At 40.0% G+C, this 26,047-nt stretch overlaps 1 protein-coding gene across 1 annotated transcript in view; it reads right to left on the reverse strand.

Moving 5' to 3' along the window:
* EPB41L4B (erythrocyte membrane protein band 4.1 like 4B) overlaps nt 1–26,047 on the reverse strand; it is a 147,711-nt gene that overhangs the window by 86,768 nt on the left and 34,896 nt on the right. The window contains exons 4-15 of the mRNA XM_019472320.1: nt 25,898–25,976; nt 22,420–22,464; nt 21,560–21,612; nt 17,128–17,248; nt 16,443–16,530; nt 15,300–15,388; nt 14,913–14,982; nt 14,571–14,740; nt 14,358–14,467; nt 12,253–12,283; nt 11,725–11,758; nt 10,607–10,674 (exon numbers count right to left, since the gene is read on the reverse strand). Of these exons, the coding sequence (XP_019327865.1) occupies nt 10,607–10,674; nt 11,725–11,758; nt 12,253–12,283; nt 14,358–14,467; nt 14,571–14,740; nt 14,913–14,982; nt 15,300–15,388; nt 16,443–16,530; nt 17,128–17,248; nt 21,560–21,612; nt 22,420–22,464; nt 25,898–25,976 (958 nt within the window). The remainder of the gene's footprint in view (nt 1–10,606; nt 10,675–11,724; nt 11,759–12,252; nt 12,284–14,357; nt 14,468–14,570; nt 14,741–14,912; nt 14,983–15,299; nt 15,389–16,442; nt 16,531–17,127; nt 17,249–21,559; nt 21,613–22,419; nt 22,465–25,897; nt 25,977–26,047) is intronic.

The raw sequence follows: 26,047 nt of genomic DNA on the forward strand, positions 1-26,047 counted from the left end.
ACACCCACCTCACCACAACCTCCTTTCAGGTAGTTGTAGAGAGCGATGACATTTGTGTATTTGCATCTCTGGAATACATGCTCAGCATCTCTATTGGCTGGGCTCAGAAACCAGGAACTACAGCAGCCTCACATCTAGCAGATTAGGAAGGTGAAATCACTTTAGCATTAAAACCAATCCACTGGATTTGGCTTCCCTTAACAATATGCTCCCATCTTACAAAATCTCCTTTCCGTCTCTGTCCCTAAAAAGCTGAAATTCCTTGAAAAAGACACGTTTTTAAAGAAATTAATCAACCTGTAGAAGTTTCATGCTTCTAAATTATTCAGATTCTGAATGTTGCTAATGCCTTACAAAGAAATACGCGGTTTTCTGAATTTTCAGTAATTTGCCGTAACTTTGAAGTCCAGCGTGAACATACCCGACACCATTGCTACACAAATGACTTCAGTTTAAGTTATAGATTTCTACCCTTTTAACACGTTACCAGTAAAGTCACTGAACAGGTACAGTGTGCAGCAAGTAAAAACTCTCATCAAGGCAGGACAGAATTTTTCACTTAGTTGCTCAGAAGACAGTATTAACAGGTAAAAGTAACACAACATCAATTGCTCTGCACAGCAAGGGCTTTCTTATTTACAAACTTGCAACCTGTCCTGCCTCTGTTCTCACTGCAACACTTGGGCAACTCATCCGAGTTACAGCAAAAAACTGTTCATTTCATCTTAAAAGCAATTTTCAGACTTTTTTTTTAAAGTCAGAAATTGAGAATGAGACAGACACATTAAATACAACAGTAGAAACCTAAAATGAATGATAACAAACAGAGCCCTCCTGGGCTCAAAATTCTGATACAGAAGCAGTATCCAGTTTTACATTCAAGTTCCTGGAAGCCTTGCTTCAAATCAGCCTTGCTTATTGATTCACAGTGAGCTCGCTGCTGAAGACACAGACGCTGAAGCCTCAACGCTCCCTTGCCTCTTTCATTCCTCTTCTCCATTCCCACAGTCTCTAGCAGACTTCATTGCTTTTCCTTTTCCAGTTCCTCCTACTGCATGTTCCACTGTAAAACTCTGCTTCTCCTAAGCCCTCTACTTGAGCTTTTTGTTTCCCTGGCCTGTTTTTTTCTGAGCTCTTCCTTCCTTCCTTCCTGCCTGACTCCTACACTCCTACTGATGAGAAAGACTCGGCTCGGGGACACCAAGACGCTGGCCCTGCTGCCTGTCAACAAGGCCTCAAAGTTCAGGGACTTGGCCCCTGGAGATGAAAAGGAACACAGCTACTTTGTAATCTGTTTACCTACCCAGTTCACTGCTACATCATTACACGATTTAGAGAGCACTGGAGATGTATTAATGTTTTGTATTTCTTCTTCTCCAAGGTTCTCAAAATTGCAGAAATTGGTAATGGCAGGTAAATCACTGCGATTATAATTCCAGCACAGATTGTCATGGGTTTTGGTGTGGGGGGGAAAGTATAAATAATTAGCTTCTAATCTGGAGTTTAAATTGTATTAGACCAGTACTTCCTACTACTAATTAGATGTGGCTATTTCTTTCATTTTCTTCAGGACGCGGGAAGTAAAAGATGGTTTTCATTGCCTCGTTTAAAAAAAATACCATTTTTTATAATCTTTCAACATATGACATTGCTAAGCCAGGAACTACAGGTTTTCCAAATGGTTCCTATTTGAAACATCTGTTCTTGTTTAATTCAATACATCTTCATCCTTGATATGATCAGCTGCAGGTTTTACTATTTGATAGTTTAAAGCTGAAGGTCATACTAGAACTAGGAAAAGGAAAAGGAAAAGAAAAAGGAAAAAACAAGCACATTACAAACTTACAAGATAAAAAGTACAAAACCAATCAAAAGTGGAAATGTAATTGTGGTGGCAATTTGAAAACAGAGCCCTAGGGGCATTTCCCCAGGTTCTCCAGCAGCCTTAGCTCAACATTTATTTTTGAATTGGAAGATTCCAACAAGCACATTACAAACTTACAAGATAAAAAGTACAAAACCAATCAAAAGTGGAAATGTAATTGTGGTGGCAATTTGAAAACAGAGCCCTAGGGGCATTTCCAATGGTTCTCCAGCAGCCTTAGCTCAACACTTATTTTTGAATTGGAAGATTCCTCAGTTCTCAGAAGGTACGATGACTAAGACAGTCATCACGAATGCTGCTTCTGCCAGAGAGAAAATGAACTGGATTTCTTCTGAAAAGATACATGCAACAGATATGGAAGATAAGACACCACCAAACCAAAAGGAGTAGTCCCACAGAGTCAAGAGAAAGCCATTATTCCAGAAACACAAAACAAAGAAGTAACACTGGGTCTAAGATATCAGGCTGGTGGAACTTCCCGTCTCCACCAATCTTCCCTCTGTGCCAAGTCTGCCAAGACTATCTGAAAAAAAAAAAAATCACCATCTTTAGGAAAGTTGGATGGGAGATACTGTATTTCTTTAAACACGACCTTTTTCTCCAGTTTAAAATGGAAGGTTATTACATGCTGAAATTAAAAGCAATATGCAAGTTATTACAGACATGCTTGCATTTTCTGTAGCGGCCTACTAATATGGGCAGTGGACAGTGCACAGAGAAGCTTGATTTGTGAACTTTACAACTAAATTCAGATTACCCCTTGTGAAACCAACTGTTTGAAAATAAGTTGTTTTGCTTTAAAGGAGACATGAAACAGTCATTAGTAAGTAGTTGAGAGCAGCATTTAGTCTGCAGAAGCTTTATTACTGGAAGTGACTCATACAAGGGAGGAACTCCAGCTGAATCAAGTTTTTATCTGTTTTTTGTGACGCAGCGGCAACAAGAGCGACAGCACATACACTCAGAAAGGAAGCCTATTTGGCCAGTCACTTCAGGGTACAACAGTACGTGGAAAACAAGGGAAACCGAACAAGGTCGTCTTCATCATCACACAGTGCTTTGCAATGTACTCTTGCAACGCAAGAGAGAGAGAGAAAGGTCTGGTCTGTCCCTTTACATTATGTTTTTTCTTATCTACTTCGACTAGTATTGTTTTTGTCCAAAAGCTGTATCTTTCTACATGTCTGGTGCCTGCTGAGAAAGGAGGACTGATTTTCCTGCAGGTCCTTCAACACTAAAACTTGGGAGCAAGCATGCCTAACAGCACTGTGTTTCTCCAAGCATTTGCAGTTTGACTGTAAAGTAGGAAAAAGTATTTATTCTGAAATGGTTTGAAATCTCGATCCTCACACTGTAGCACAAGTTTGGTTAGGGCGCAGAGGCTTGACCAGCAGAGTGATAGTTCAACCTGGCTCTCAAAGGAGATTCTTGGCTAGCACAGTCTTGCCAAAAGGAGCTAGGGTCCTGGTGGATCAGTCCCTTTTCGAAGTACAATGCACACAGTCTCAGATCAATTAAAAAAAATACAGTTCCTATTTTATGTCCATTAATGCCAGCTGGTCTGTAGCAGCTCTGGCTCGAGCAGTCTCTTTGGCTACCATTAGCAATGCTGCAACGACAGCATTCCCCTACAAGTCTGCTCTCCTTGGTTCTCCTTTGCAGAGTAAGAGGAAAACCACTCATCATCAAGAGTCTTTCCAGAGATCTGCTGTGTCAGGTTAGATGGATGTGCATAGAAACTCCTCTCCTTCGAGCTAGGTAGTCAAAGCGTGCCTGCTTGATACACAAACTGGAATAACTGGTGGAAAACCTCCTCTGAAAACAGATGATTGCAGCACTGAACCGTCTTCCTCCTCCCCCTCAGAAGGCTCCATCTAGCCAACTTTGATGCCTGAGAAGCAAGTGATATACTCAATTTAATTTCCCCCCCCTTAGACGTTCCCCAGCTCACTCCTTGCCAGCAGCTGAAGTTCCATTTTCAAAGTTACTTGCAAGCTCTAACACTCTTTCTCTTGCAGGCTGAAGAGGCATCTTCTGCAACACTCATCCAGAAGGAAGGAAAAATGACATTTTACATCGCAAGGCCATAATATATGCTTTGTTTCCATCCACAACGTGAGAAAGCCATCCTCCTTTTGGTCAATTAGCACATGGGTTCACTGATAAAAGGGTCTGGAAGGACTCATGGATTCTTTTCCTTAAGCGGCAAACCCCCGACTGCCAGCTTTTGGAAACGCGTTACAAAACCCCATCCCTTTGTTCACTTTGCCTGTGACTCACATCAGCTAGAGAAAAATAGCTGAAAATTAAAGTTTAAAGAAAAAGCCCACACTAAAACAATTTACCGAAAGTGCCAACACTTTCAGTATTGTATTTCAGTATTCAGTATTAGCCGTTAGTTTGCGTGCCAGGGCCTGGCTGGGGCTGAAGAGCGATATATTTCAGCCCAAGTTACAGATGTGGTATCGCCAGCTTTTCGATTCCCCCACTGGTTCCTGGGGGAGAGGACGCAGGATTACGGAGTTGTTACAGGGCAAAAGTAACCCCCCTGCAAATCCGAACACACAGAGTGGAGAGCCAGGCCTGAGCTCTGCTGGGGCAGAACTGGTTTCCAGCTTTATTAAACGCAGGAGGAAGGTATGCAGAGAGACGATCAGAAGATACCCTCAGCCAAGAGGTATCAAGCAATTCTCCAGTGCGTGGAAGAACGCAGCCGATTACACGCTGGACTTCAGATCAGTGTTAATTTCTCAGACGCCTAGCACTGTACTCACACACCGCCCCCCCGGCCCCCCCAAGTTGACCCGAGGAGAGTGTTTATCACCTGTAATCGGATTACAGAAGAGTTTCTAAGTGTACGCTGGACTTGTAAAAAGAAGATTTTAGACTTGCACAATTAATAGACTTCAGAACAGGGTGGGGAAAGTTTGCACACACAGTTCAACAGGTACCTCTGAGAACGTGCTTCATTTGGATTCAGAAGGTGGTACCTCCTTCAGGCAGTTTGCAAGGCTTTTTTTTTTTTAAAAAAAAAGAACTTTCCTCATGAGGAACTCCTAGTTAAAATAATTCAACACAGTGCGTAAACCCTCACATACCAGGGCTATCAAGTCCCTGTATTGAGTCTGTGCATCTATAAACTACCAGTGGCTTCCTGTAGCAGCATGAATCTAGGATGCAGTATTGATTTATATTGCCAGAGCTCTCCCAATATTTTATTTTTAAACAAAAGGTGCTACTACATTTAACAGCTGAGTTAAGCAAACGTTTTCCACCTTTCTCCTCTCCCTTCTCCCCATGTAATTTGGTTTTCACCTGCAGTGTTTTGTGTTGCTTCAAACAAGAAATTGTACTCCTAACATCACAAGGCCTGTATTAGTCATTTGTTAAAAACAATACTTTGTAAGTAACAACTATTGTAATTTTAGGAAAAAAACCAATGTGCTTTTAGATTTAAAGCAACTTATTTGTACTACCTAGTTCAGTGCAGGGGCACCTGATTCCACCTTTGCTCAGGTAATGTAAGTTGCACAGGTCAGTCAGAGCAATGCCGGGGTCAGAGAGGAAACAGGTAGAAATGCTCCCTCTTCCCAACTGCATCCCAGCCCATTTGCTACAAGAAGCCAACTAAGACTAGAGCAAGGAAGGGCGGAGAAATTGATCTCTTCTTACCTATCCGATCGCTCGGTGACTTTGCTGGTACAGATTTCTGCAGACAGCAAGGAGGACGCGGGATGAAAAAGTGAAAGGGGAGTGCAGAGTGCGTGAGCTGCTTTGCCAGAGAAGCAGAACGACAAGTGCTTCCCTCGAGGTGACACACACAAACTGCAGAACACACAAGTCCCACAGGTTGTTCTTCACCTGTGTGCAGACCTCCTGCACGGGGCATTTTAACGCTTAAGGACCAGTTAGGCCCTGTGCTGTCTTTTCTTGCGATCTGTCAGGGAGATCCCTCATTCAGAGCACCTTCAGCAATAAACCAAACCACAGATAACACCACACGACGAGGAGGAACACTGACAACAAACCACACAGAAGCCAATGAAGTTATATGACAAGAACGGTACTGTATTATGAATGTAGGTGTGTGAATCATGAAGCAACAACGCTCCACTTTAACGTGAGTATTCAAAAAAAACTCCTCCAGAGGGCATTCAGAGCAGCAGCTAAACTAGGCTCTTGTTCCAATGGCTCCAACAAAGTTTCTCTTTCTTCCTTTCCCAAACAAAATGCTGCCGAAACAGAGGAAGACTAGCCGGGGGAAACTGAAGTCAGCCTCTGTGATTACCCACCTTAGGCTTACTCTGGCATTCTCACATCTCGGTGCACAATTGCTTTATTGTTTTCCCCCCTCTACAGACTGCACTGAAAACGCTGATCCAGCACAGCATTAGTGATTCCAGGGCAAAACAGGTACAAGTATAAGGTGTATCGTATCTATCGACCCCCCCCTCCCCAGTCTTTCAAAAATAAATAATGCATCATAACCAGAGTAAGAAGATTGAAAATTTTTATTTGTACTTAGCACATACAGGAAAGATCAAAACAAATATTAAAAGACAGCATTCGTAAACAAATATATTTCACAAAAAGTTATACACTATCAAATTTGCTCTGAAAAAATTCATGGTTATAGCTGTTTATAAATGTGTATATATCAAAATCAAGTTAAAGACTACTTCATTTTTAAAATATCCCAAACGAAGTTTCATTCATTCCAACAACTTCAGAGAGACCACAGATGTAAGGCCTAATTAAAACAAACGCATCAGTGAAGATGGCACTGTGATTTCCAGTTTTTAAAAAAAATAAATCGGCAAGTGATCAAAATATCAGCCAAGCCTATTTAAAGCCCTAGGTTTGTAAAAATATACATTCAACTTTGCAAATGTCTAACTTAAAAAAATAGAGCTATTTTACTGGCTTGTCCTCGTCTTGTAGTGTGCCAATCATGAGCTGTGTTTTTGAATCCACTCAGAGAAAAGTTATCAGTAGGTAGTTTTATGCGATTGTATAGTTCACTTCCATAATCACATTAAAAATAACAAGACAGCAGCACCCTTTTAGCAAGGATTCATTTTTAATGTTCTTGCCTTTATAGCAGCAGGTATGGTTTTGGGGGATGCTATCAATATTATCAGCACGTCAAAAAAGGAATACACATACTCCATGAAGTTAATTATAGTGTTTTTCCCTATACTTGTTTTCAAAGTTAGGCAAGCACCTCTGTTTTTGCTGCAGAGCACAAAAATTAAAAAGAAATGACACCCAAACCTATGACTTAACTCAGTAGGCTCCCTTTGTTGGTGGTCCACAAGCCATCTTGATTGCCAGTGTGAATTCTGTTTTTTCCTCCCTCCAATCTCCTATTTGCATGTCAATTAAAAAACAAGGTTTCTCAAACTTCATCTATTAATTTGACTCAAAAGAAACAAGGTAATAAAAGTGACTAAGGCACAAGTGGCTGATCTTCAACCGCAGGCAGAGGGGTCACAGATTCGAAAGTACGGTAGAATGTAAATCCCCAGAACTATTTCTGGTCTCGGGGCACTGAAAATTCTTACCAGCTTTCACGAAAGGTTTTTCAAGATTTTTTACAAAGATACGGAAAATACTTTCCCCAAGAATGTCCATGAACACTAAACAAGGATGGATGTACATACAAAGACACACGCTTTATGCACAATACACTTTGAACATACTGCAGACAGACAAGGACCATGGAATGCAATGATCGTCTAAGATGGCAGGTGAAATGAAGATGACTGTTTTTCAGAGAGTCGTCATGAGTTTATCTTGGTACACCATACTTTGGACTCCTCCTAAATTCTTCTGGTTCTGTTCCTGGATATATTGTAAATTGCTGTCCTCTCCACTTGTGGGGGGTTTCCAATATGGCCTGTCATCATGATAAAGTGGCCTGTACCATTTGCACAGTTATTGGTTAGTACGAGATGGAAGTAAACTTATGAGTGCTACACAGTAACATGAGTTCATCCAGCAAGTGATAAGCATGCACACGGTGTGATGGGCAGCTATCAGTAAGGGAAGGAAACGGTGACAGACCTATAGGTCTGATGCAGAAGCCACTGAAGCAACTGGGAATCTTTTAGCTGATTTCAAAAGGCTTTGAATCAGAGCTCAGTCGTTAAAAACCCTCTCTGTTTTCAAGTGTTATAGACCAGCGTCGTGCATCAATGCTCCTGAATCCCAGAGGGATGGTGGGGAGGGAGGAGGAGGCTACAGGAAAACTAAATGCGTACAACAAACAAGTAAAATAAACCGTATCATGCAAAAAGCTGAGCTCATGAAAATATCTCCCTAAGGCCTAAAAAATTAAGAAAGGCAATCCTATTAAGAATGAAAATTGCTCTTCTGTGAACATGCCATCGGTTCAGGGCTGGTGCAGTTAATTACACTGAGGCAGCCTGTAAGTTACATAGCTGCATTTTGTTAAGATGGACACCTAGAGTCTATAGCTAGTACAGGTATTTCTCTGTGACTATGTAGTGAAACTTGCAAAAGTACTAGGAGAAAAAATATTTTTTCCTGATGTGTTCATTACTTATTGCTGCTTAGAGATATTAACCTCAACCACTCCTACAGTGTCTCCCGAATAGTTGGGGGGGACATAAAGAAATAAAAGTTTTGAACAGTATGTAGTAAGCCACAATATTTAAGATTCCTTTATTACCAAACTAAAGTTGCACTTTTTATTTTGGTAATTTTTTTTTTATGCTAGCAGAAACACAGGCAGGTTTAGATTTTACCTTTTTTTGGAGATATTCTAAAGTTATATAATGACAACTGTTAATTGGAATGATTTTTCTCAGAAGACTGAACATTAAGTTAACTGCAAACAAATAATGTCACTGAAAGGATTTTACTAAGAAGACTGAGAGACAATTCCACATATTATTTCACAAATTATTCAACAAAAGCCCACATATAACATGTATGGCACAGGTAGTTTCATTTCAGCCCTTGGCCTATTCTAGACTTGCACGCCCAGCAGAAAGAATTTCATGCATCTGTGGTTTGAGCTGAAGTTCATAGTTGGATGGATTAAGCTTTCAAAAATCAAGCTATCCAAGATGTTAAACATCCAACTCTTCTGCTTTGACTCCACGTTAGAGTAACTTGAAGCTTCCGCTTTAACCACATATTTAAATGCTTCTACCTGACTGGGACAAAAAGTCTGAGCACCTCTTCTACCGAGCTCGCACGACTGAGCTTTTAAGTATGTTTTTTAGACTTACAAGCCTAGCTACAAAAAAGCCATTGTTCATATTTCACTGACCTTAATCTTTGCCCAGGCAGCGGAGGGGCTGAAGGGGGAAGTTGTCTACACACATTACAATACATTATTGTGCTTATTTCAGTATCACTCTGCTCCAGGGTGAACTATTTGGCTTTAAAATGTTACAGACTAGTATCAGAAGTGAAGAAAACTTTAGAAAAATTTCAGCAAAACCTCAAACGATTTATAAAATCATTAACCTCTCTTGGCAATCACTCTTTCGTAATGTGAAATTGTACATTTTAAATCACACACAAAAAAAATGGACAAGTAAACCCTAAAACCAGGAAGAATCTTGAACATGAAGTACAGGCAAAGTTAATTACCCAATTTAAAGTCTTCTGTTTCTAGCATAAATTTAGTATCTGCTTTACTGCTGTACGCTAGGAATTTTGAGATGACAATGACTATGTCTGCTTTTCTGCCTAGTAAGTATTTCTAATAACATATCTGCCTTTTTCCTGCATTCTCAGACTCAAACTCGGACCAAACTGTATTTTCATCCATTTTAAGCTCAGCCTCATCTCCAGAGCCTTCCTACACTAAGAATGAAGTCTCCTTATCCTGATGTAAGAATATAGACATAAAAATGTAAGATGAATAGGAATGAAGATTAGGGTATTGGTATTTTTCAGTCAAGACAGTAATTATTTGTCTAAAAAACTGAGTAACCTAAAAAGGTTACTTTTTATTAGGATAAAATAGCAGTTGATTTTTATCACGTGTACATGCACAGACACATATCCACCAGCAGGTGCGTGCCTCCACTGTGCGTTCCACCAAGCTGGTTCTAACTTGGACTGAATTTTTTCCAAAATTTCTTTTCACTCAATTTCTCTCATTACTAGTTACAAAATAAAAAAGTATGCGAGAATATAGCACAATAGCACATACAGGAATATTTTTGTGAAACAGTCTCAAAAACTCAATGTTATGATTTCACTAATTATCTGTAAAGTGCCTGATACATTGTTCCATGTACGTGTTATTTTTCCATATACATTTCTGCAAAAGATTAAAGAAGTGCTGCAATGCAAGAATTTGTTCACTCATAACTTTACTCTAAAATGAGTTTCTTCTTTGTCTTAGGAGATTAAACACTGATCAAATTGCAATTAGTTTTACTGAAGCCACTGAGCACCTTCCCATCCAACATACTCCCTGCAGAAATACACTGAAGTTGTATTTCAAATTCTGAATTAAAAATCAACCTGAAAAAAATTTTCATCAAGGAGATTAGGACATTCCAAAGCAAAATCTAAATTGAAGTTATTTAATACTGCCTCTACTTCACGTATTTCTAACTTCTGTTTGCTTTTCGTGTGCAGAAAATCACCCAATACGTCCACCAAAGCTTCATGCCAACAGATTAAGACAAAGAAAGAAGAAATCATCTTTTTCACAAAGTGAAGATTGCTTACCTTACATTCACAGGTGTATGTGGATGCCAGTGTGGCTGAGCAGGATGTATATTAGGATGATACTGTGGCTGCAAATGAAAACATTGAACACGGTTAATGAAATCATACTAAGAACTCCCTATTAACTTCAACTTCTTATTTTCCTGGGGCCATGAGGAACATGCTCCCTGTGAGCCCTAGAAACCCCACTGTTTCATACCTTCTCCCACGCCATTTAGCATACATGAGACCTCTTGGTGATGAGCTTGCTTGTTAGGACACACTCATGGGAAAATGCATAGAAAATTGCTTTTCTGTTTGAGAGACAACCTGGCACATCTAGTGCTTCTCATAGAAAGCACATCAAAAGAATGTCAGCTTTAATCAAAGGTGGAGAGTGAGAAAGGTTACTATTGTAACAGCAGTCTTCAGGAGGTCACCTATCTTTGGTGACAGCATTTCTCTCTCTTATCCATGAGATCTTGAGGAGAAACAGTGAAACAAAATCACTAGTGAGGCTTTTAATAAAGAAAAGTGTTAAGACTAAGTTCTCATGCACACACTCAGTTTGGATGAAAGCACAGCTTGCTTTCTCAGTAACACTGACTGCTAATATCACAGATGAAAACCGGGTAAGGTTTTTTCCTTGAAGTGGAAAGGAGCTTGTTTAAAAGAAAAACAACAAACAAACATTTGACCAGCAATGGGCTCCTTAAGTGTTGTGGTGGGGAAGATAATTGCAACTTTGAACTTCCTGTCATGGATCATCCAATGTGAGAGCCTGCTCTAGACAGAAGCCTTGCTCAGAGAGCAGTCTCCTGGGGTCCATCATATTTGCAGTCCCGAAGGTTTTAACCTGTGATTTCACAGAAAGGAAAGGGAAGGGGAAGAGGGTGGCAAATGGGAGTGCATTCAGCTTGCAGAGCATCCAAGAACACAGGGGAAGAAAGAGAGAAGAGTCCCTCCATTCTCCCCTTAACTCCCAATGTGATGCTGTTTATTTCTGAACCACCTCAGAGAATCTCACCCAAGACTAAGGAAACGGGAGCAAACCAGCTGTACTAATTATAGAGAGCAAAAATATTTACCACTAAATAAGAAAATGACAATATTCTCCTCAACAATTGTTATGCTCTTACCTGGTAGTTATGGACTTCAGGAGTATTTTTAGCACTAAGGGAGAAAAAAAATTAGCTTTCATGTAATCAATACATCTATGTCACAATTTCCTATAGTTCAGGGTTCTTCTCTTCAGGGAAGTATTACAGTGAAGTAAAATTCATATTCTTAAGTACATCAATATTTTATTCAATACATACACCGCAGCAATTAGGGTGCAAGAAAGAGGGGTGCAAATTTTTTTTCTTCATTTTACATTTATGAAACAGGAACAAATAATGCTAGATAAGTTAGCGTAATAGCAATGAGCAGAAAGGAAATGTGCTTTACTTTAGTCTGATCTCAAAACACAAAAAGAAAAAAAAAAAACAACGGAGGCACTTAAAGTCTCATAGGCAGTCCGCAAGAAGAATCTGGTGCTGCATAATGAGATTCATCCCACACCAGAGAATTTGTTTCAGGAAATCCTAATGCAGAAATGGTCTTCAGAATCCTGTTTGCCTGACAACAGCAATTGAAAAGTAGAGAGAACTTGGGCAGTCACTTACCACAGTTGTGCTGCTTTCACAGGATTGTTTGCTTAAAAAGAAACAAAGAGCCTTAAGACAGGTGAAAAAAACTTAAGACGTGAAATATCAGTCATTTCGCAGCTATTGTGATTGGGATGTTACATTACAGCTTAAGTGAATCGTCATACAGACACATTTGCACAAATGCGTCAGAATTGCAAGTGCAGCCCTGTGCTTTCCAGCATTCCTGTGTGAGTATGTAAAGTATGAGGCAGACATGAACCTCCCTTCTATTTCTGCAAGAGTCAAAGCCCATCAAAGATGACAGCAGACAAGAGTATTCTTCCAAAATGTCACAACAGAAGGACTTTCGGCAGAGTGAGTTCTGCACAACCAGAGCACTCCTTTTCCTCACCTTGCTGTAGCTACCATGTCAATACCATTGAGTCCCTCGGAAATCAGAAGCTACCCCTCACAGCAATTCTGCATCTTACAGAAACCAGAGTATTCCTGAAGTTGGTAATGGCCTCTGTCTTACTACAGTGAATGATGGTAGCCAAAAAAGCCCATCAGTTGGGAATACGGGAAGGCACTGAGCAATCTTGAGCAACAAGGTCTTGGCTTGTGCTTTGGACAGGCTGGAAAGAACGGTGAAGAAGGCACCTGAATAACCGGGATGTATAATTTCTTTTTCCTGACAAACAGTGTATTTTTCAATAGCAGTGAAAAACTGCCGAGTGATACAGCTGAAAATCCAAGTCTCTGCTGAATGCAGAAAGTGGATGACAAACTGAATGAGACACTGTAGAAGTCTCAAAGAGACTGAGCTAGAACAGAATCCAATGCTTGTGGGCTGCAACTAGGTACAGGTCTTAATGGCCAAGAGATGTGTAAAAGACAATAATCTAAAGGGATTTTTTGCATTAACTTAACAAACACGCTATTGAGCTCTCCAGAGGGAGATCATCAGGGTATGAAAGAAGTTCTGCTTGGCTGCTATGCACAGAGAACTAACTAAGCATAAGCCACACTTTCTCTCTTCTCCCTCCGTCTCACAGACGTAAGTGCGGAAGCACTGAGACACAAGGTATAACCTGCAGGTCTGATGGATCGTGTTATTGTAAAAATAGAGTTAAAATAATTTATTCTTCCACTTATGAAATCATCCACACTTACCATATAATTGACTCTCATGTATCACACAACAGTATCTCACAAATTTACTAAATTTGCACTTCTGTAAAAAACTGACATGTACTAAGGAAGGGGGAGGGGGGCTTACAGCCTCTAGAAAGCATGCATGCTTGCTATCCTTTTCCCCCCATTGTACATGAGAAATAAAAGTGCCCCCATAATACCACAAGGACTTTTCATGGAACTGAGGTTCATATTCTAGGAATGCAATGGAGTGCAAAGACATCCTAAGGGAACATCAGCTCACCCCTGCTCCATACAGCAACTACACCTCCAGCCTCAAGTAATACAGAATTTAAAGGGGGTTGTCTTGCAGTGCTCCTTCCTAGGTTTTTCTACAAGGAGTAAAAATCTCAGCTTAAATTTTGAAGGACAAATGACAAAACTACAACGGAAATAAATTCCTTGCCATTCCATTCAAATTCAGCACATTTCAACCCTCAGAGAAAGCTGGTTAAGGTCAGAGTCTGGATAGGTGAATAACTTGCCATTACAGTCGTCAAAACAGCAACATCTGCATAATGAGACTGCTCAATAACCCTAAAACTGTCTGGCTAGATAAGCAAGTCAGTGAGGCTTTTGGACACTGCTCCACTCTTCATGACAAATGCACTTTTTCAAAGAAAATGTTACATGCTTTCCCTCATGGAGTTTGATGCAACTTTTCCTCCATCCTCAACTGAGCAACAAAAGAAACCATAGGCACCTCCTTCTCCATAGATGGGGGATGGAAGAATTAAGTGCAGCCAGAGATTAAAAACAGTAGATACGAACAACGGGCTCTGACTTCGGAGAAAAAAAACAAACATGTACGTTCTGGTTTTTTAGGTGGTCTGACATGTTTTTCTTTTTATACTGTGGTGCAGATTTTATGGTTGTCATATGACATTTATATGAGTTAACAGGACACCTGCATGACCGGTTCAGTGAACACATGTACAAACACTTACCCTTAAAAGTTGAATGCCTTCGAGAAGGGTATCGCTTGCTGGGCCTTCTTTCAAATGTACTAGTTCTGCGTAATCTTGTCCCATGTGTTGCTTGATACTCTGTCCGCCCACTTAAAATACAGAAATAAACAAAGTTAACTACTGCCTTTTGCTGGATGCTGTACCTGCGCCTTTGCATAAGCACAAATATATTGCTGTTACTTTGCTGAATACCTGAATCTGAAGCGTGATCCCAGCCTTATGAAGTCGGATCTACTAGATTTACTATTTGCTGGGGCTCGCAATCTGAAGAAAGCATGGTGCTCCACTGCACACTTCCACAAATGTTTGCACGTTTTGGCACTGTCTAACCGGAACACAAACGTGTGCTCTTGCTCTCTGCCCTAAATGCAGAAACAAAAGCTTTGGAAGTTGGCATGCATGATATCAGTTACTGTCCTTGGCAGGAGAAATACAGCCTGGGCCAACCGTGTGCTGAGCCTCCCTTGTGTTCTTACCAGCCAGAAAACACACCACACTTTGTTGGATCAGGCCCAAGTAAGGGAAGAAAGTTACCTGTTCATCATCTTCTACAACCACAAGTGTTAGTTTGCTCTTTTTAAAGTCCATTTTTGTGATTTTAGGCCTAAACACAAGAAGCAAAAAGAAAATTAATGGAAAAATAGCATTTTGTAATCTAGGAGAATCCTCAAAAATGTATGAGTGATCTGCAATCCTGCAACACTTCAGGAATCATAATAGAAGTATGATTTCCTGGAAATGTGACTATTTTTCAATAAATATTTCACATTTGAGAGTGGTACTTCCAACCAGGCAAATTTACCTTCAGATTTAACTTCATAGATTCAATCTACACTACAAAATATAGTCAAAACCCCATTATGTAAAGGAGAGAGATTTCAGCATTTTAACAGAAAGGAATATAACACAAAAACAGATTACCAAAAGAATAAGCCTATTTTGTTGGCTCCTTCAAAGATCAATATGCCTGTTGGTGTCAGTCCAAGAGCATATTCACAACCATCTCTTCCCTATAAACAAGCACAGAATCAATAATTAATATGCCATTAGTAGTGTAAATCTTACTACAGTAGCATGTAAAAATCCATAGGTTTTAAACGAAACAGTAAGGTTTGCATATTTTTTTAACATTACAGAGCAGAAGAATATGCATCTGTATTGGGTGCAAACAGGCAGGTTTTGGCAAGAGGGGACTGCAGGGTTCCCTGCGTGGGAGAAGGCCGTGTTCTGCCCCAGATGGCTCTGATGCCCGTGGAAACGGCCCCACACCAAGACTGCAGCCAGGGGAGCCCACACCTTGGCTCACATGTGTTTAAGAGCAGGCAGTAGCTGCCAGGGGAAGGAGACACAAAAGAAAAAATTTGAGGGACGTGGGGAGAAGCATGTGGAAAGGGACACTGTGGGGCACATGGCTGGAGATGCACTCTTGGGAGGAGCCTCTCCCTGCAGGAGGAGGTACTTCTGAGGGGCCATGGCCCAGGGGCAACCCACATCACAACAGGGACACCCTGAGGGACTGACCCACACCAGGGCAGGGACAACCCTGAGGGGCCATGGCCCATGGGTGCCTCACACTGGGTCAGGGACAGCCTCGAGGGACTGCAGCCCACAGAGAACGCCTACCGAGGCAGGGACAGTGGCCCATGGGTGACCCATGCAGCAGCTGGGGAGCAGTAAGAAGCACAGGTCGGCAGAGGAAAACAAGTGAGAAGCAGGAAGCAGCACAAAGAAACTGTTGTGTGGGTGACCCCGACCTTGCGGGCTGCCTTGGGAGGGACTGTGTAACCCGCAGGGAAAACAAGGGGAGCCGACACTAGGAAGAGGGGAGGAGAGGAGTTGGACTGAAGTTGAACTGGGGAAGGGGGAGGAAAGGTGTTTCTGTGTTTGTTTTATTGTCTTCTTTTTTTTGGTCAGTACCCAAATCAGTAATTAAATGTTTATGTTAATTGGCAGTATATTAAATTAAGTGAAATTCCCTGAGTCGAGACTGTTTTGCCCGAGACAGCATCTCCATTCAACGTTCTGACCACACATTAATAAAATAAGGTATAACATGGATCTTACCTTAACTACATGCATATCTACACCATACATTTCTAGCCATTTAGCTTTGTTCAAGTAGCATAATTCGGCCTGCGCTGGGCTCTTTCCCCTAAGAACATAAAATATATTTATAATTTACCATACAAAATTTTTGTCTGTTTTAAGTGTTTTAAAATTTGTTCCCCTATCCTGTTTCTTTGGGCCCTCAATCTTAATGCCACTAAATGGTATTTCAAGCTTAGCTTATATTTTTACCCTCTTCCCTCCAAATGAAAATAAATCAGAGAGACAAAAATTGAAAAAGGTCTAAAATTGCCAATAAGGATGAGAGTTCAGCTAAGACAGCACCAGTGAAATGTACCATATTTATTAACAAAAGACAGGAAAAAGCATTTGCTGCTACCCTGAACACAAAACTTTGTGTGCATGTGTGAAAGAAACAGAAAAAAGATCAGACTGCTTAAACTGTTCTGAAATCATCTAAAGAAAAACAAAATAAGAAAAATCACCCTACCAACCTTCCCTAAATTACCGCTTGCCATTTCTAGGGAAAGGGAGGGTTCAAAGTCTATCTATAATACTTCTCAACTGACAAACATAATCACCATTTTATGTCTGTTGAAGGGGTTCTTGTGGACATATTTGACTTCGGAAGAGAAGAAAACCTCCTGTTGCTAGAGACACCACTCCCACACAAGTACCCTACCTGCACTCTTTCCATTTCTGAAAAATGTCAAATTCCATTGCTTCGGTCTGATTTGGTGCAAACCTGAATTCAGACACGAGTTCTGGTGTGTGCTCTGGGTGCTCACACTCTCCCAGCTCAGCTGCAATCAATCAGTTGAAGAGTTAAAAACATAAAGATCATGGGACAACCAGAAACATTTAATTCCATAATCTCCACAAAGACAATGATAGTTTGTAAGTTTCTAAGTATGTTGTAGAAGAATACACTTGTGCCAATGTTGTAAGTTAACCCCGCCCCCAAACTCAAATCAGATTTTACAGCGAAAGTCAGACAAATGCATTTGCGGGAGCAGTGTAAGGTTATGGTACAGAATTCTGACATTCAAGAATGTTAGAACTAAACCCGCTTAACTAAAGCTGCTTCTCTGGATTTTAAAGCATTTGAAGAAAATAAAGTTTCTATTAAAAACAAAAATCAATGCACTACTGTTTCAGAAGAGGTTACTTTGAAACTTCCTCTCATTGCAATGAGGTCATACCTTTCGTTCCAAAACACTTCCCACTCTACTGCATGCTTTGTTACATTACTGTTCGTGTCACAACATGAAGATAATACCTAGTCTCGGGAAACCAGTGATAAAGTTGTGGGGTTTTTTTTTGTTTTTAAATCACAGTGGTGGTGTAATATTCAGATTAAGTAATTTTTAAGGAAAGAAACGCTGAAGCATTAACATAATTGAGGTGTCACTTTCTACTTATTTACTTAGGGCCTGGTATCTTCTTTTCTAGGAGCAGAACACTTTCAAACTCTACTGAGCTCAGCAGGAGATGCAAGTGCTGAGCATCTCTGTGACTGACGCCCTTAACCGTCTTGTGCCTGCGACATGCTTTGCTCCTGGAACCTCTCAGCTATACAAAGAGCCTGCAATGTCACTGCCTCGGGTCAGAGACAAACATCAGTGGCAAATACACTGTTCAGCAATACCATGTGTCACCTGACATGAGATATGATTCCAAACCAGGCCTTTGTCAGTCGGAGTTGCTTGACTACTACTACTATTACTACTAAAAATAAAATTAAAAAAAAGCATAGAGAGAAATGAAATCCCTTGAAGAAAACAGTTTTATTGCTTCAGGGCAGTTTTACACATAACAGTTGCAAAAATTTAACTCACTCTCAGTCTTCAAAAATACCTAGCAGGATGCATTAGAACGTAGAAGTTACATGCAAAATGCAATCTGTTGACTGATACACCTACTAGGTGGTTTTGAGCACTTGAGCTTCGCTCAAACATTTAGCATTCCTCAGGATTAACAGATTGAGTTCACCGATCCTCATTTCTAATTACTGCCTCACATGCATTTTTTCTTTTCGACAGTAATCTTCCATGGTGAGTTACAATATTCTTATCTGTATGTCTTTTTCTTTAACAGATATCTCAGCTCTGCTGCTGTTTCATCTAAGTTGGAAGCCTATTTAACACCGATGTTGCTAAGAATTACTGGCAGTCCAGTCTCCAGTACATAAGAGGGAACCACAACAAACACACTAGCAAGGAGAACTTCAGGGAAAAAAAGTAAGAAACTGAAGTTTGATGTGTTGACAACCATCTAGGAAAAACATGGGAGATTTCTCTACTAGTTAACTGAGAGAGAAGGCAGGGAACGAAGGTTGACTGTGCTGTAAAGAGGATGTGTAAGGATGAGAAGAATCATGAGCGTGTAGGACAAAGATACACAGAGAAGCTAGGACAGAAGTATTAGGTACAAGAAAAATATCACCCTTGTTTCTCAATAGCTGCACTCACTATTTATTCACTTGCAGGCAAACAAATGATGTCATCATTTTGATCTCTAAGAAATTGGTCTTGAGAGTAAGAGCCAGTAAGAGCCTCATCAGCTCCCCACACAGGGCAGAAGGACAGCAGAAGAAGGGGGAAGCGTGGGCTCCATATGAGGATGCTCTCACTAGTGTCTTTCCTGGTGGAATTACGTTCCCGAATGGCTCAGCAGCACTAGTTTTCAACACAAGGGCACAGCAGAGGACCCATCTCTTCATTTGAGGTTTTGTGACAAAGTATCATGCTCGGCATGCCCATCCCCTGGTCTTTTTTTTTTTATTGGGGGGGTTGGGAGGGTGTTATATAACACATTTATATACATTATCTGTGTTGTTTAATAAATAACTGCATAAACTGAGGGACATTTTTAAAAGGAAGTTTGCTAGAAAGTTTTTAAAAACTGCAAAAATGTGTTTATCTCTAAATATATTGTTGATTCTTTTACACAGAAGGAAAAAAAAAGTTTGCACTATCCCATGAAGATGTCTTATGATTAGAACTGAAAACTGGAGATCTGAGAAAAAGTTTTCAGTTTAATTAGTAGTTTCAAAAGCATACCTGGTTAAATACAAAAGCCACCACTAATGAGGTAGTTAAAAAAAACTTATTCTAGTGGTGACAATTCAAGTTAGATTACAACCTTCCTGTAGATAATCCCTAAGTGAAGTATGTGATTACACAACTGCTTCACAAGTTACCCCATACTGCAAACCGATGTTATTTCCTACACAAGTTCCTTCACAGGACTGGCAACAAACCAACTATTTATGTTTGAAAGATGATTTACACAAAAGCGCCAGCCTATGAAACTGTTTTTTGAAACAAAGAAAGAATTACCGTAACAGAACAGCTTCCTTGATAAAGAAAATGTATGAAGTTTAAAGCTGTCCTGTAAAGAGAAAAGGCCTTTCTTTCAGAGGGTTAGAGCATCAATTCCTGAATAGCCTTTTGTAACTTCTTCATCACTCTTAGGAAAGCAACACTAAGGAGCAAGATTGGATTTCACAGAGTACATGTAACTACTGAGGAGGGAATAATCATCTGACAGTTCTTTAAACTCTTCTGCTTAGTTAAAAGCTTCCAATGTCAATGAAATGTAAGAAATGTTATCAAAAATGCTAATTATAGCATATGCCAGCAGAGATAAATAAATTAGTTGCAATAAGGAAATAATTTTGGAGAAACTTATTGTGATGATGTCTAAATTGCAGAAAACTGAAACTGAAAAAAGACAGCAGAAAAGTATATAAAAAAGCTACCACAATTTAAATATGTTCCCACAGACAACGTCAAGAAGTGTTAGTTTAGGTACCTAGTTGGAGACATTATGAACATGATGGATGGCTATTGTATTACATTTACATAGTAATCACAGGTTTTAACTACTACCCAAAATGTTGAGGCATCAACCTATTATTCTTTGCTGGTTCTCCTTGCTTAGACCAGGGGTGAGGTTACTGGCATTTTTATCTGTGAAAATGGAAGCAACGAATCACATACGTGCTCCAGATTTTCTCCATCTCAAAAAGACAAATGGAGTTTGCCTGCAGCAGCTCTTAGCACACCTAACAATCAGAGCTGTGCCAGACTGGTGCAGATGGAAACTGAAAAATAACCCACTGCCTTAAGACTTACACCTGTTGCTGTTTGGAACTGAATTCCCAGTTTTGACTGTCAAGTCCATCTAGAATCACTGAGTTATCTCCATTCCTGTATTAAAATAAGAGACTTTGCCTAAGCACTCCATGTACCATTGCCAACCACCAGTGGAACACAAAGAGTATTTTTCATTTCGAGTCATTTTGCTGCTGATATGCCTAGAATGATCCAGATCACTGCACTTTCTTTTAGAAAAAATGAACTTGATTTGAGCTTCATTACACAAGTTTCCTCCCTATCTGCAAAACAAACTGCCTGAAATGGAACGAAAATTTGTATTAACGTGTTTGCATAAAAAAAAAACCACAACACCTTTTTCCTACAACAAACTAATAAAACCTAGTGTCCAAGTTTTTTTGTTTTTTTTTTTAAAATCTTGTAACCCTTGCTCCTGATACAGAATTAATCTTAGTTCTTACCTTTCCATATAATTCTCTCCTCTCCAGTACCTGCCACCCCCTCCCTCCTGCCCTGTAACCATCTCCTGTCTCACCGTGGAGGCTCGCTCTCCCAAGCACTGGCCAGGCAGCAGGCAGCCCATGTTCAAAGCTACATCCACAGGGACCTGCCTGCCGCAAAGCATGTGCTGATGGGACAGCTGGCTCTTCAGGCTGAAGAGGTAACAGTGTGCACACCACAGCTTCTCCCTCAGTGGGGGACTATTTGGGGTCTTTCTCTTCTTCCCTAGTCAGCCCACAGTTTCCATGAAACCTTTGTCTATCCGTGCCTTTGAGGCTCCTTCCCCTCAGCAAGTGTGCCAACGTCGGTTAATGTAGTTCAGAAGTTATGAATGGAGGGAAGGCAGGGAAGTGACCTCCCTAAAATTCTTCTCAGATAAAGGAATGGCATTTATATATGACCAGTGAGAAATCATTAGTAACAGAGTGAAAAGAGACGAGTAGGCGAGTTTTTTAACACATTAAGACAAACCACTTTCAAAAGATTGCATACCTTGAAGACACAGAGCTGCTAGTTCAACAGCAGTTTCATACGGGCATTTCAGTCTTAAAGAAAAAAAACAAGCTATAAAAATATCTTTTTTCTCAGTTCTTCTTGCAACAAAGCTAAAAGGTAGTCTGATATATGAAATGGAAATATTAACTTCTACAAGATCCCTTAAACCACAAACTATTAATGATACGAAACATCTACAATTGATTTTTACTTGCGTATCATTATTTCCTAATTTGGTACATTCTAATTAGCACTAAACATACGACATGCTCCACCATAAAACAAGCTTGAACTAACAGAGACAACACTAAATTGACTAAGAAATCATTTTTGCTCCAACACTGTATTTTAGAACATGTGGGGGTTTTTTTGTTTTGTTTTTGTAATTAAAAAGAAAAAATAGAGCAGGTGTGAATTTATTGGCCAGGGTGAGACTATAAACACACAAAATATTTTTGCAGGGTTGACCTGTACAGAAAGCGTTGCACTTCATCTTTTCCTCCTCTATTTTACCTACCATACTGAAAAATATGGCAAGTCCATGTTACATTTTCAAGTCATAAAAATCAGAGGACAGTCTTTGCTCTCTTTATACATTTCCATCACCTGGTTAACCCATCAAAGGTCTTTACCCATTCTATTTGTCAATAATATAGTCATGATGCACACAAAGCCATAGATCTCTGTATTCTAAAGAAAAAAAAAATGCACGTGGAACTGTAAGTCATGTTTATAATCTGCACGAATACCATAAAGAATTAAAAAGATCACCTAGTTAAAGTAAAATTTTAAATCACTAAGAGATTAACTATTATAAATACTTTAAAATACAGCTGCAAGAGCAAAGAGGTACTTACTTCCCTGAAAGAATGTCTTGCCGGAGCTGTAATACAAACAGGTACCTGACAAATGAAAATTCAGAAAGTCAAAAGTATATATAATGTCATCTTTCCAGCCCCAATGGCTGGAAAAATATCCCAATTCATTGAGTAGTCACAACATTTTCATTAATTTGCTCTTTAAAAAAAGGGCCTTTGGGATCACTCAGATACACCCTGCAACCTTCAATGTTCCCATAGCTTTCACTAAAATCAAAAAGAAGAGAACCATTTTCACCTACTGGCTGTGTTCAGGACATTGTCCAAAGCCTTGCTGTTTAGGGATGGGCTCTATCTGAGCATACACCACAGCAACCTAAATGTTACTGACACTCCAATGTTGTCCTGAACTGGGTCTTGCCCAATTCAAACAAGAATTGAATTATATAGGATCTAGAGACAAAACACAGATAAAGGCATGAGGACCTCACAGGGCTACCTTCTCAGAAATACAGAACATGGAAAAAGTCCAAACTGGGCAAAAGGAAAAGCTCAGACTGAATTTTCACTTGAAATAGCAGAAAAGTTCTGAATAAAAGAAATCTAAATTCCACAGAGCCCACATATTTATTCAGGAGGGCAACTAGGAGTTTACAGCCTTCAAACTGTAGCAGTATTTTAAGATCTTGCTAATCTTCAGTTCTAGGCATGCTTCATGTTTTACAGCCACTCAGAGTTGGGGTTTGAGGCATGCAGAAGTGCCCCAGGCCATGCAAGAGCTCTGTACAGGACAGGATGGCACAGGCAGGCTCTGCACTGCTCCGAACACTGCGGGGTGAGGCTTGCAATGATGAGTGGCTCAAGAGAAGAAAGCATGAAGCACTACTGAGAGTCAACCCGGTAAACGCAAACATAAACCTCTCCTATCTTTACAAAGGATGCTAGAAAGACAAAGTGTTTTTCATCACAGAGTACGTGCTGTGAACGTGGTGAAGGATGAATAGTTGGAATTAGACAGGAGAACAGAAATGAAAAGGAAGATTAAAAAGACTTCTCATGATACACTAAAGAAGAATCAGATTTATCCACGTTAGCTCTGTGTCACATCTCTGATTCACATACTCGGCTAATACCTGAGTTGCCAATCAAACCTGGCTATTTGCGTGCATAGATTAAGGGTAGACAAGTATATTTCTTGTTCTTACTGTTTTCCCCTGATGATTCACAATCCCATGAACTCTTCTAAATTTGCAAGAAAAATCTGGGCAGTGCTTCTATCACTGTCAGTCGGCCTGTGCAGCGCTGCAGCTCTGCTCTGGTTGGTATGGCTTACTCTTGCTCCTTTTCTGCATGCAAACTGACAAGCATCAGCATCTCTGTTCTTGATATTCCAAATCAGCAAAATACCTTAGAAAATCCTCCACAACACACATGTACAGACACTTTCCTCTGTTGTTTTTCTAACTAAACTAACTAATCAGGTCCCATAAAAGTGGCAGATGTCATCTTCCAAAATGCAATGGATTTCAACTGTGTTCTTAAATGGGAAAAAGACAGAGTGGGTGAAGGGTTTCAACACTTCCCCACTACTGTGCTAATTATGAGAAACTGGAGTCTACTAGAAAACAGGTCTCCACAAGGAATTTTGAACACTCCCCCCAGCCAGGCCAGTTCATGGTTACTGTTAATGATCATTTTTCTTCCTCCTCTTACTCCCATTCCATTTCCACTTGGAATAATTCTGAGTATATAGTTGCTAATCTTCACTTTTTACTCGACATGCTACATGGAAAATATGATCCAGCCAGCATAAAAATTCTTAAAAACCCAGCAACATCCAAAATTACTTTCCCCAACAAAAAAGAAAAATGCAACTGTTTGTTCACTGTAAAATCAGTTTCCAGCTCATTTTCATTTTCCTTCCATAGTTTCACAGTGGTCTTCCATCAAGCTTATAATTAAAAAAAAATTGTTCATAACACTGAAAATTTAGCTGACTAAAGTGTTTTTCTAATTAAAATAGTCTTCTGAAATGCCACCTTTCAGCAATAATGAGATCACAAAGCATCAGAGGTTAATACTTGCAGAGGAAATGTCTTACTCGATCACAGCAATGATCACATAGCTCAGAAACACGCATCTCACAGTGACTAGGATCATATGCTTCAGAGGATTAAGCAAGAAATCTTGTGGTAGACAGTAATGGAATAATTTGACCACAGGGGAAATGTAATACTTGTCAGACATGCACCTTGATGTATGAAGACTTACATAAATTTTCAGAAAATATATATTATTCCTACTAATTTAACCGCATTTTCTCACTAGAGATGCCCCAAAATCATCCAGGTTTTTAGATTCTCTAAGATCTTATACTCAACTACATAAGTGGCAGGGAGTTCTATAGGTTAATTATACATTGTATAGGAATATGCCCTTTTATTGAATTAACACTGCTGCAGTAAAGTGAAAAAGGGTATTAAAGCCTCCATGTCAGTCTCGTACGGTGGTGGCAATTAACTACTTTGATCTTGTCTCAGGCAGTGAAAAAAATACATGCTCAACACAGCAGGTATGAAAGGAGAAAGTAAACATATGCCTGCAGGCGTAAGTTTAATGTAAACATCGCATGCACATGAACTACAACAATCTTTAAACACCTTAGGCTGATTGGGAGTACACTGATTATTGCCAAGCAAATTAGAAGACATAGAAAGCGCCCTATGGTGAGAAACAGAACAACAACAAAAAAAAACAATCCAAAAAGCATTAAGATAGATGAGTACTATACAAAGAAGTCATCAAGTTGGCAGATACAAAAGAGAAGTAAACCCTTTTCCTCCAGCTGCTCCTTTCCCAATTTTCAGACTATCCTCTAGATCACACCAGAGTGCTATGAACCCAGCAAGGTATAGTCCTCACAGCCCAGAAAAACAGCCCACCAGATTGAAACAGAAGACCTTCAGGTATTCTAAGGTGACTTTATACAATGCAGTCTTTACACCTTTTGCACCACAGAGAACTCATGGGGAAGTGGAAGAGATTCAATCAACCGTTAACCAAGAACTCAAGCTGTCTATTCCCACAATTCTGTGGCTTTTGTACCATTATTAGATCACCCCCAAGTCTCAGAGCAAGGGCGACAAAGCAGAGCACTGGCATTTTAGCAGGACATGATGGAAAATCCTCTCAGAGGTATGGCAGGTGTCTCTGGTGTAAAGAGCAGCTATCTCCCAGCTGCAGCTCTCCCCACCCAATGCTGCCTTTCTTTGCTAACTTCAAAGCACCAGAACACAGCATCTCCTACAGACTAAAACACTTGGAGAGGTTCATGGTTTTTGGCAGCAAATAAAAAAAGATGATGTTTCTCTGACAGTAGGAAAACACCTAAGAAGTCAGACAAAATGACCACTCTTAGTAAGAAAGCTCAAATCACCTGCTTACAGTACCCCCATGTACCTTAGATGTCTTATTTGCCACTCTGCCAGTCACCCACTTAACCGTGCATAGTTCCTACCTTGTAAACTCCTCATGAAGGTTGTTCGGTTCTGATGAATAGTACTTAATTCGAAAATGCAACGTGTACGGAGGTCCAACTGTATATGCAGAGATTTTAAATGGGGGGAAAAAAAGTTTATACTAGTTGCGGTTCTGCTAAGGCAGAACA

Source organism: Aptenodytes forsteri, unplaced genomic scaffold, assembly GCF_000699145.1.
Source record: "Aptenodytes forsteri isolate BGI_AS27 unplaced genomic scaffold, ASM69914v1 Scaffold114, whole genome shotgun sequence".
Lineage (NCBI taxonomy): Eukaryota > Metazoa > Chordata > Aves > Sphenisciformes > Spheniscidae > Aptenodytes > Aptenodytes forsteri.